The 12868-nt window shown below is 45.7% G+C and overlaps 1 protein-coding gene across 9 annotated transcripts in view; it reads left to right on the forward strand.

The window, feature by feature from the left end:
• LOC140902160 (uncharacterized) overlaps positions 1–12868 on the forward strand; it is a 74878-nt gene that overhangs the window by 17897 nt on the left and 44113 nt on the right. For all 9 annotated transcript variants that reach the window (XM_073321922.2, XM_073321969.2, XM_073321950.2 and 6 more), the window contains exon 8: positions 8193–8334. In XM_073321922.2, coding sequence (XP_073178023.2) covers positions 8193–8334 — 142 coding nt within the window. The remainder of the gene's footprint in view (positions 1–8192; positions 8335–12868) is intronic.

Here is a 12868-nt window from a genome sequence, read left to right on the forward strand (position 1 = left end):
GTGTGCCTCAGCGTGTTTTGTAGTTATTTAGTTAGTTTAGTGTTTCCAATTAGTATTAGTTGTTGCTAGTATGGAAGTAGTTAGATAGTTGTGAGAGGTTTCAGTTTTTCCTCTCCTCCTTTTTCTCTCCCACTTTTTCTGGGGAGATTATTTGGCCTGACTGGGCATGCTTGGCTCCCCATGTTTCAAACTCTGCCTCTCTCATCGGGAGGCTATCGAGATCAGCGACAGCCACTCTACATGTATCTGTAGTTTAGGAGATTCCAACACTATAGACAGAGAATCGTAGGACTGGAAGGGGACCTCAAGAGGTCATCTAGTCCAGTCCCCTGCACTCATGGCAGGACTAAGTATTATCTAGACCATCCCTGACAGTTGTTTGTCTAACCTGCTTTTAAACATCTCCCATGATGGAGATTCCACAACCTCCCTAGGCAATTTATTCCAGTCCTTAACCACCCTGACAGGAAGTTTTTCCTCATGTCCAACCTAAACTGCTCTTGCTGCAATTTAAGCCCATTTCTTCTTGTTCTATCCTCAGGGATTAAGGAGAATAATTTTTCTCCCTCCTTCTTATAATAGCCTTTTATGTACTTGAACACTGTTACATGTCCCCTCTCAGTCTTCTCTTCTCCAGACTATACAAACCCAATTTTTTCAATCTTCCTTCTTAGGTCATGTTTTCTAGACCTTTAATCCTTTTTATTGCTCTTCTCTGGACTTTCTCCAATTTGTCCACATCTTTTCTGAAATGTGGTGCCCAGAACTCACATCTCCCAAAAGTGTAACTTTTGCCTGGTTCTAAAATCTAGAGCTTGGAAGAATCAGGAGACCAAACTGAAGCGGCTGCTGATGGAGCAGTCCCTTTGAATTAGGTCAGGATACTCCCGTCCCACACATTTATCTCCAGACGGATCCAGTATCCTTTTGACTTTGGCTAAGGTCTTGTCTAAGAAGGGGAGGAGCTCAGAGGACTCAAGGAATGCACTGAAGAAGAGGCACTCAGTCTCTCATCACAAGGAGCAGCTCTCAAGAAGTCCCAATCTCCTGCCAGGTTTTACAGTGTCAGAGGCTTTAACCTTTGACTCAGTCCCATGGAGGCTAAAGACTTCTTCCGGTATCAGATTGTGGAACACTTTGGAGAAACATGGCACTGGCAGAACCCCGGTACCATCCGCCTCAAGATTGGGACCATCTATTTCAGACTTACCAGTGGTGCCTTTCCACATTGGTACTGACAACATCAAAGCATATACCTTCAGCCCCGACACCTGTGGGTTCCAAACCAATGATACTGCCTAGTCAACTGCTGTATCATTGCTAACCCAGTCAGTACCACAGGAATGCCATTACTCCAGGGACTTGTAAGTGTTTGATGAGTCAGAGTCTCCATTGCTTATGGGTACCGAACAACTCTCAGTACTGAGACCCCAATCTCCACATTACTGGTGCTTCCTGGTACTGCAGGATTCTCCACCCTTTTCTACTGGGCCCCCCCCTTTGGAGGACAATGAGGAGGATGAAAGAGACATTCAATCAGTTGCCTCCTTATCAGCGTGGGGTTCCATTTCACATCACTAAAGAAACCCATGCTTTGACGTTAGGGATAGTGGGCTCAGTCTTGGGTATCACCTGCTCTCCAGCATGGGCCTCCCCAGTGGCATACTGGGATCCTTGGGCAGCACATTAGCTGCAATTTGCCAGATCTCCAGCTCCACTGCACCAGGAAATTAGGGTCACATAGTCTCCAGCACCAAACCCCCAACGTAAGGAGACCTTTGAGGAACAGGAAGTTAGGGCAGACAGAGAGGTTCCTTAAGCCTCTATTTTGTCTGCATCTCTGGAGGAGGCAGTAATGCCTGCACACCATTGATAGCCAATGATTTTTGTCAATTCCAAGACCTTGTGAAGGGGGTGGCAGACACCCTCCAGACATCTCTTGAGGAGATTAAAGGCTCACATTACAAGCTCCTGGACATTTTGCAGTCGGTGACATCCACTTGGGTTGCGCTACACGTTAATGAAGTGCTCCTGCATCCAGCAAAGACTGTGTAGCAAACTCCTGCCACCAAATCATCAACTTGTAAATGGGTGGATAAGAAATATTATCTTCCCTCTCAGGGACTCAGAATTTTAGTTTTCCTATCCCAACCCTATTTCCTGATGGTGGATGCTGTAAATGAGCAAAGTAGACAGCATTATTCCAGATCTACTTCTCATAACAAGGGCCATAAAAGGTTAAACCTTTTTGGATGGAAGGCCTAATGATCCGCAACCCTCCAATTTTGGATCACAAATTATCAGGCGATCATAGCCAACTGTGACTATACGAATTACAAGTTCACATCCTTTATTAAACATCTTCCACAGGAGCATAGAGAACATGTCCAGGCCATCATTGAGGAGTGTCAGTTATTACCCAGAACCTCTCTCCAAGCATCCTTGGATGCCACAGACGCTGCTGCTAGATCCATCTCCATAGGCGCTGACATGCACAGGGCATCATGGCTCCAGTTGTCAGGATTCCTGAGAGAGGCTCAGAATACAGTTGAGGACATCCCATTTGATGGTCAGAAACTTTTCTCAGGAACTACAGATGAGTCATTGCACATGCTGAAGGACTCCAGGCCCACGTTGAGATCTCTGGGTGTATACACCCCTCCAAACAAGAGGAGATTTAGCAGGTCTCAAACTGCCCAGAGATTGTGCCAGCTCAGTTCTCTGGTTTTCACATAACTACCGAACCTGCAAGAAAAAGACAGATTTCAGCAGAAAAGAGCGTCCCACCTTCAGCTAGCACCCAGTCATCATCAAAACAGCAATTTTGACAGTTCAGTTGACGGCTCAACTCCTCCCTCAGCTCTAGTTTGCAAGCTGCAACCTTTTGCCTACCTTCCCACTTTTGGAGACTGCTTTCCCATTTCTAATAGGCTTGGCAGCATATTACAACAAGCAAGTGGGTCAGAGAGGTTATAACATTGGGCTACACCATCCACTGTAGGTCTCACCCAACCCCCCTTCCCTGTTCCTCTTCAGGGACTCCTCTCATAAGAGAATACTGAGTGAAGAAGTACACTCCCTCTTTTGATTAGGAGCAATAGAATCAGTCCCATCCATCCCCTCACAGGGGGAAAGAGTTTTACTCAAAGTATTTTCTCGTGCCAAAGAAGGATGGAAGGTGGAGAGCGACCTTAGATTTAAGACAACTGAACAAATTTGTAAAATCTCAGAAGTTCCAGATGGTGACTCTGGCATCTATAATTCCTTCTCTAGAGGCAGGAGATTAGTTTTCAGCCCTCAACCTACAGGAGGCCTATTTTCATATAGCAATACATCCCGCACATAGGACATATCTGTGGTGCACCATAGGCCAGGATCCTTTTCAATACAGAGTACTTCCCTTTGGCCTCTCTTTGGCCTCAAGGGTGTTCTCAGAGGTTTTAGTGGTAGTGGCTGCTAACCTTCAGTGAGAAGCAACTTTAATCTTCTTGAATTTTCTTGTAGCTTGACAACTGGCTGCTCAAGGACTGATCTTACAAAGCAATACTAACTTCCACCCAAACAGCTCTTTTCCTCTTCCAGGAGTTGGGTCTCCAGCTATACCTAAAGAAGTCCAAGTTAGTCCCTGCACAGAGAATACAATTCATAGGGGCATATTGGGATTCATTGGCAGCCAGGGCCTCCCTTTTCACAGACAGATTCATAACTTTGTCGAATCTGGTCGGGACAATTCAAGGAAGTCCCCATACTACTGTAAGGAACTGTTAGGAGCTCCTGAGTCATATGGCAGCTTGCACCTTTAGGATCAAGCATGCAAGAATATGGGCATGTCTACACTAGAAACATAAGTTGACCTATGTTAAGTTGACTTACAACCACCACAGTAATTACTGCAGTGGTGCATGTCCACACTACCCTCCTTGGGTTGGTGGTGTGTGTGCTCACCAGGACCACTTTCACTGACCTAAGAGGGGCAGTGTGGGGAGATGAGAGCCAAGTGTCTCAGCTCAACAGGCAGCTCCCTGCCAGAAGCTCCTGATGCGTTGCCTTCTCTTGCCTCCCTGTTCCCCGCTGGGAGTGAGGGAAGCCGCCCAGAGCGTCTCACCTCCCCTTTCCCCACTGTGGGGGGGGAAGCTGCCCTGGGGTTCTCACCTCCCCATTCCCTGCCAGGAGCAAGGGGGAAGCTATCTGGAGCTTCTTGTCCCCAGAGAGCAGGGTCCAGCTGCCTCAGCTTCTCCCCCCTCCGCTCCCTGCTGGGAGCTGGGCAGCCTTGTCAATTTCTCAGAGCCACGAAATTGACAAGACAGCCAATGTTCCCAGCTGGGAGTGGGGTCTAGCTGCCCAGCTCTCCAGGAGAGCAGAGGGCAGCTGGGCTCTAGCTGCCCAGCTTTCTTGTCAATTTCACAGCTCCTACTATCTACACAGACACTGTGTCGCCCTAACAACAACGACATAACCGCACCTCTCTTGGAGGTGGAGTTATTATGTCGGTGTAGTAGGGCACTTAGGGTTTGTCTACACTACCCGCCGGATTGGCGGGCAGCAATCAATCCAGCGGGGGTCGATTTATCGCGTCTAGACGCGATACATTGACTGCTAAGCACTCTCCCGTCAACTCCAGGACTCCACCAGAACGAGAAGCTCAAGCGGAGTCAATGGGAGAGCGTCAACTGTCAACTTACCACAGTGAAGACACGGCGGTAAGTAGATCTAAGTACATCGACTTCGGCTACACAATTCACGTAGTGGAAGTTGTGTATCTTAGATTGACCCCGTGCGGTAGTGTAGACAAGCCCTTACATTGGTGGGAGCAAGGCTGAAGTGTATACACTGACATAATTAGGTTGACGTAAGGCAGCTAATGTCAATCTAAACTGTGTAGTGGAGACCAGGCCTATGTCTTTGCTGCTATCAAGGGCTGGTTCAGGAGGACCTATTACTCTGCCAGTAACAGCTTGGACAAACTGGTTACAGTTCTTTTCAAGGTGAAGAACTCCCTGGATTACTGGAAAGATCACGCAGTGTCTGCACGGGCATCCAAGCTCCAACAGTAACTGTGAGAATGGATGCCTCGCTGTTAGTGTGGGGAGCACTTCCTCCTCTCCCAGGAAGCAGGTCACAACTCAGGGCACCTGGTCACCTCAGGAAACTGGTCTTCATATCAACTTGTTGGAACTCAGGGCAGTCAGAATTGCCTGCCTTCAATGCCTACCCCTCATCAAAGGCAAATCAAAGAGTATGATGATGGACTATGTAGCTTATATGTTCTATATCAACAAATAGAGCTGAAAGATTCCCCCTCCCTGTGCGCTGAAGCGATAAAGTTACAGAACTGGTGTATAACCCATCAGATTCAGATCTCAGCCTTTTACCTTCCTGGAGTCCAGAATGTCACAGTCAATATGCTCAGCAGATGCTTCTCCCAGAAATACAAATGGGAGTTGGACTCTCAGACCCTTCATTGGATATTCTAGAGGTGGAGACTTCCACAGGTGAACCTATTGGCCACATACAGCAACAGGAAGTTCCCCTCTCTTTGAGAGATGCCTTTCTCCTTCCTTGGACAAACGGCCTGTTCTACACATTCTTTCCAACACCGCTAATTCTAAAAGTGAGGAGGAAGATCAGGCAGGACAAAACCAGAGTTATCTTTATAGTACTGACCTGGCTCAGGCAAGTTTGGTATCCTTATCTGCTTCACCTGTGTATCCAACCACCGTTGAATCTTTCAAATGTCCCTCATCTCCTCTCCCAGGAAGCAGGTCATGTGCTTCACCCCAACCTAGGGGTCCTCCGTCTCCAACCATGGCTCCTAGATGGCTCATGGGATTAGAATCCACCTGCTCAATAGGAGTACAACAAGTATTATTAAACAGTAGAGGGGAGTCAACTTGAATTGTTTATCTTCAGAAATGGAAGACCTTCAATCACTGGTGTCACCAGCACTGCCTTGTGTCTGAATCTTCTCTGCTTTCAGCCATCTTGAATTATCTGCTCGACTTAAAAAAAATCGGATTTATCAGTTAGTTCCATTAAGATTCTCCTTGCTGCAATATCAGCTTTTCATTCCCCATTAGAGGGGTATTCTGTTTTTGCACATCCTCTGTCCTTAAGATTTATTAAGGGTCTGGGAATCTGTATTCTGACTTGGGATCTCAACCTGGTACTTAGATACCTTTTGAGACCTCCGTTTGAACCTATGGCAACCTGCTCCTTGCTTCACTTATCTATGAAGATGGCCTTTCTAGAAGCTATCATGTCAGCTGGAGAAATGGAAGCCTTGACCCATTTACAGTATTTTTCAAGGACAAGGTCTCCCTGCAACCACACCCAAAGGTAGGTGCTGTTGGATTTTCATCTTAATCAGTCTATTAATCTACTGGTATTTTTCCCTAAACCACATAAATCTCAGTGAGAGACTTCCCTTTGTATGTTAGACAGGCATATGTTAGACAGGCATTGACCCTTTATCTGGATGGACCATGCAATTTTGGAAATCACTGAGACACTTTGTCTCCATTGTGGAAGGATCAAAAGAACCTATGATCTCTTCACAGACACTGTTGAGATGGATCTCTGGGTGTATTACTGCTTATTATGGTGTAGCTGGTGTTTTGCTCCCTCAAAGGATTACAGCATACTCTACCAGATCACAAGCAATTTCCACAGTGTGACTCAAAAATATCCAAATGCCTCAGATGTGCAGAGCTGCTACATGGGTTTCCGTGAACACCTTTTCTAAACACTACGCCTTGGTCCACGCCATCAGATCTGATGCAGAACTTGGTTCTGCTGTGTTGTCTTCAGTGTTGGACTTGATTCTGAAGCTCCCTGTGAAAATACTGCTCAGGAGTCACCTGAAATGGAGCACCCATAGGGACACTACTTGAAGAAGAAAAGGCTACTCACTTTGTGCGGTAACTGTGGTTCTTCAAGCTGTGTCCCCCTATGGGTGCTCCACTACCTGCCCTCCTTCCCCTCTGCTTTGGACTGTTCTTGTTGCATGTTGGGATAGAGAAGGACCGGAGGGCAGTTCACCCATGCAGCCCTCTGTACCCTCTGAGTGTGGCACAAGGTTGTATAGAATGCTTCCACGGTCTGAGTGGACACTGCATACAGAAAATCTGCGATCAAGGGTTTGAAAGGTGCATATGTGCCTGAAGTGGACCACCCATAGGGACACACATCTTGAAGAGCCACAGTTACTGCACAAGGTGAGTAAACCTTTCTTCTAGCTAGTACCCCTGAATCCAGCAGACTGCTCTTTCCTCTCCAACCTACAGCATTCCCTGGCCAGGTTGAAAATGTTCACTGTCATTTCATTTTCACATTCCTTTAAAATATGCAAAAATTAAATAACAGTATTCCCAGTACTGCAGTATGAGCCTGATTGTGAACTCCAGCTGTTTTACACGAAGATGAAGTGAGCTGTAGCTCACGAAAGCTCATGCTCAAATAAATTGGTTAGTCTCTAAGGTGCCACAAGTCCTCCTTTTCTTTTTGCGAATACAGACGAACATGGCTGCTACTCTGAAACACTGAAGTTTGTAATTACCATTAATAATACTTAGCATATAACTGTTTAAAATTATTTTGGGGCATTAATTAATTAATCCGTAACATTCCTGTGAAGAAGGCAGATATTATCCTCATTTTACAGATGGGGAAACCGGTACAGATAGAGTTTGTGTGACTTACCCAAGACCACAAAGGGAAGCAGTGTTAAGACCAGGACTAAAATCCAAATTTCCTGGCTTCCCTTCCACTAGACTACATTGCTCCAACTCCATTTTCAGTGAAGTTACTTTTTATTCACAGCTGAGAGCACACTGAGAGTACAAGAAGACTATACATCCAGCGGTTGAGGGAAAGATGGTAGTTATAACTGGCCTAGCAGCCAGTTTATGGCCATTTTCTCTGTAGAGAAAAGACAGAATACTCCAACAAGATTGAAATGGTTTCAGTTAAGACATAAATATTTTACTGTTGTAAATAATAAGTGTAAATGTGTATGTATAATGATGGGAAGCTCAAAGGCAGAAATAAAATGAGATGGGAAATCTGGGACAGGGAGAACTAACAATAAATAAGGTTCTTCAGGGAAAATCCTAGGATTTATTTGAGGGACACCTCACCATGATCTCTTGTTTTGCTTTTGCAGAGAATAAATGCTGCTACTTTATCTTTTTCAGATCCAGAAAAAAAATAGAAGAGAACGATGTTCTTTATTGCACGAAACCTCCCTGCTCTGAATGTCAGAACTATATACAGTTTGTGGGCATAAAGAAAATTGTTTCTGTACAAGAATCAACACAATCGTCATCAAACCAACAAGTAAGCTAATGTAATGCAATTACCTTATTTTAATTATTTATTTATACATTCATTTGGTGTTCAATCAGGTTATAATCAACGTACTCAATTTAAAAGACCCTAAGCATCTATACATGCCTGCATCATGTAGTAGAGGAACCTTCACTATACAAAACACCTTCAACATACTTCAACGTTCATAATTATACAAATGCATGCCTGAAACAATATGGCTTTCACTGTGCCCTGAAAGCCTTTAAATCCAGACTTTTCTGGAGCCAAAAGGCAGTAAATACTATATTCTAGGACCCTCTCCATTGAGAAAGTACAGCCTCCTGCAGTTTAATCTTAGGGATTGATAGCAAAAGCCTCCCTAGCTGAGCTCATCTTTCTTTCTTCCACTTCCCATGCTTTTGTCTACTTTGACATTCACTCTGTCAGACCATGTATATTTTCAGATCCATCAGTATGGGTCACTGGCCTAGGATCATTGAAGCACAAGGAGTTCTCTTTCAAGTGACTATCTGTATGATCATTCCATTAAAGGTTCATGAGTGCTCAAATTCAGAGTCTTTTGGACAGCAGCATCTGCTATCGCTGCGCATGTATCCTGCGATTCTTCACTGAGTAGTGTCCCTATGGGTGCTCCACTGTAGGTGTGCCTGCACCCCAGATCAGAGATTTTAGGTAGCAGTGTCCGTTAGGTCTACACATGCATCCCCTGCAGCCTTGTGCCCTGCACCGACGCTATATAGAGGTGCCCAAGCGAACTGTCCTCAGTTCCTTCTCAATTGCTGTGGCCTGAGATGGAGCCTCAACAGCGTCTGAGTTGAGTTTACCTCAGCTGTATTTTTCTTTCATTGTTAATAGTTAGTTAACATTAGTTCTTAGAGTTTCCTTTGTGTTAGTTAGCTGTAGTAATTTTTATAGTTTAAATTTTTAAAAAAAAGTAAACAAAAAGATTTTACTTATACTTTTAGGATAAGGACCATTGTTCCTCCATCTATTTTTCTTTGTTTTTTCGCATCAGGGGAATTGAAGCCCTAGGAGGGTATGCCCAGTTTATCTGGGTTTAAATGTTGCTTTTGGGCTGAGAGGCTATACTGATCAGCATCCATTGCCTTGGGGAGTTATATGTTTCCCAAAAGTGTAATTTCTGCCTGAAATTAAAATTGAAGGCCAGAATGAACTGGAAACTTAAACTACATCTGCTTATGATGGAGAGTTTGCTCTGACTGGCTTCTGACCTCAGCCAGGGCCCCCCCACCCCAACCCTGCGTACAGTTGTCTCCGAGCAGGTCAACTGCTTCAACTTCCTTGGTGCAGCTCTCCCCTAGAGCATTGAAGAGGAAATTGCTCTAAACCTTCCGGACCTGCTGCTGGCTACTTCTGGGGTGCAGCGCGGTCCGTGGTGCCAGGATAGGCGGGAAGCCTGCCTCTGCACCCCGGCTACACTGCTGACTGGGAGCCACCGGAAGTAACCCTGCACCCCAATCCCCTGCCCCCAGCCCTGAGCCCTCCCTCAAACCCGGAGCCCTTTCCTGTACCCCAAACTCCTCATTCCCAGCCCCACTCCAGAACCTGCACCCCCAGCCCAGAGCCCTGACCCACTCCTGCACCCCAACCCCTTGCCCCAGTTCTGAGCCCCCCACAAACCCAGAGTCCCCTCCCACACCCCAAGCCCCTCATCCCCAGCTCCGTTGGGTCGCAGGCATCAACAATTTTCTTCAGCTGGGTCATTGGTAGTGACAGCTGCTGATGAAAAGTCACATCTGCAAAATAAGACTACACCAAAAGAACATGATCACTTAACACTGGATTTATTTGGCCATAAATCATATTAGTTGGCTACTTTACACTTTAGGATTGCAAATGATCAGGCCCTCGTGGCCAGATATGATTATTTGAACTATGAGAAATTTGCAGCATTCAGGGCAAATTGCCTCCAGATGCAAGGGAAAGAACGTAAATGAAGGACAGCTGATTGCCAGAACCATCCTTCAGGCTGCTTTGGATGCAGCAGACACCACTTCACAATTGATGGCCACCGCAGTCATGATGAGAGTGGCATCTTGGCTGTAGGGGTCTGGCCACTGTCAGGAGGTTCAGTCTACAGCAGAGGATTTGTCCTTTCAAGGATCAGAGTTGTTCACCTCTAAAACAGGTGGAGCCCATCATACAGTGAAATATTCTATCGTGACTCTTAGCTCTCTCGGGTTCTATAAACCTGCCCCTAAAGGAAAAAGCCATCAGGCAGCAGTTTTATGCCCCACAGAGCTCAGCTCCACCTTCTTTCTTTCACCAAAGATCGACTGAGCCTTCCAGTGGTAGCATTACCATAAGAGAAGATAGGGTACCTCTGAAGCCTACTTATCACAGTCTGCATTGGAGCCAAAATATTCATTTTGATAAGACTTTCAAGACATGCACCTTACCCCTTTGGATCCAGAGCCACCGACCCTTCCTTTGTAACCATTTGCCTCTTTTCAGATATGCCTGGTCCTCCATAACCCCCAGACCAATGGGTCATGATATGATTACAACAGGATAGTCTATCCAATTTCACACTGTGCCTATTCCCATCCCACCTTCCCTGGCCCTTTTCAGGGACCCATCTCATGAGGACCTATTACACCAGGAGGTCCTCTCGCTTCTTTCTCTTGGAGTAATAGAAGGGGTACCTTTAAATTACCAGCAAAAGCATTCTACAGCAAATACTTCCTTATTCCAAAGAGGAAAGAAGGATGGTGACCCATCTGGGACGTAAGAAAGCTCAATACATTCATATGCAAGTTGAAGTTCAGGATAATTCCCTCTCTGTATCCAGGGTACTAGTTTGCATCTCTTGATTTCCAAAATGTGTACTTCCATATATCCATATGGGGTCGGTCCTGGGGCCGGTTTTGTTCAATATCTTCATAAATGATCTGGAGGATGGTGTGGATTGCACTCTCAGCAAATTTGCGGATGATACTAAACTGGGAGGAGTGGTAGATACGCTGGAGGGCAGGGATAGGATACAGAGGGACCTAGACAAATTGGAGGATTGGGCCAAAAGAAATCTGATGAGGTTCAATAAGGATAAGTGCAGGGTCCTGCACTTAGGACAGAAGAACCCAATGCACAGCTACAGACTAGGGACCGAATGGCTAGGCAGCAGTTCTGCGGAAAAGGACCTAGGGGTGACAGTGGACGAGAAGCTGGATATGAGTCAGCAGTGTGCCCTTGTTTCCAAGAAGGCCAATGGCATTTTGGGATGTATAAGTAGGGGTGTAGCGAGCAGATCGAGGGACGTGATCATCCCCCTCTATTCGACATTGGTGAGGCCTCATCTGGAGTACTGTGTCCAGTTTTGGGCCCCACACTACAAGAAGGATGTGGATAAATTGGAGAGAGTCCAGCGAAGGGCAACAAAAATGATTAGGGATCTGGAACACATGACTTATGAGGAGAGGCTGAGGGAACTGGGATTGTTTAGTCTGCGGAAGAGAAGAATGAGGGGGGATTTGATAGCTGCTTTCAACTACCTGAGAGGTGGTTCCAGAGAGGATGGTTCTAGACTATTCTCAGTGGTGGAAGAGGACAGGACAAGGAGTAATGGTCTCAAGTTGCAGTGGGGGAGGTTTAGGTTGAATATTAGGAAAAACTTTTTCACTAGGAGGGTGGTGAAACACTGGAATGCGTTGCCTAGGGAGGTGGTGGAATCTCCTTCCTTAGAAGTTTTTAAGGTCAGGCTTGACAAAGCCCTGGCTGGGATGATTTAATTGGGGATGGGTCCTGCTTTTGAGCAGGGGGTTGGACTAGATGACCCCCTGACGTCCCTTCCAACCCTGATATTCTATGATTCTGTGATTCATAATTCCATAGCACAGGAGGTATGTAAGGTTTGTGGTAGGCCTTCTAACTATCGACTGCACTGAGGGCTTTTAGCAAGGTTTTAACAGTCATCACTGCACATCTAAGAAAAAATCCTTCCCTGTACAACTGTCTAGTTCAAGGAAGGACTCCTCATCAGGTATCAGATGCCATAGTTATGCCATTACCTGTTCCAGAACCTGGGCCTAAAAGTGAATGTGCAGAAATTCAACTTAACTTCCTTTCAGAGACTTGAGAGGAGCAGACTTCTGGCTTGTTTACACATGACATTACTGTGTGGCAAGCTAGAGTGTGACTCTGCAGCGCACTAGTTTTGCTGTGCAGTGTGACATCCTGTGTGCACACTGCTGCAGCAGAGTAAAAGTCCCGTGGCTGCTCTAGCTTACTAAACTTTCCAAGTGCTTTCTACATCTCACTTTAAAGACTGTTGGACACAAGGAAAACAGAGAACTGAAAATTTGATCATGCATGTGAATGTGCTTTCTTGAACCTTCCATATTTGACAGTCTGGCCTTCCCTTGGAGCATTGTATTGTGTCCAGAGTTTTTCTGGCCATTACTCACTTGCTGAGTAACTTGAAATGGAGGACCATTTCCTTCAAGGAAATACTTATGTTTCTTTCCTTGGCTCTATTGCAAATGGCTTGAGTTGACTTGGTAACTTTTATATAGTTAGTATT

This window comes from Lepidochelys kempii, chromosome 1 (assembly GCF_965140285.1).
Source record: "Lepidochelys kempii isolate rLepKem1 chromosome 1, rLepKem1.hap1, whole genome shotgun sequence".
In the NCBI taxonomy this organism is placed as follows: Eukaryota; Metazoa; Chordata; order Testudines; family Cheloniidae; genus Lepidochelys; species Lepidochelys kempii.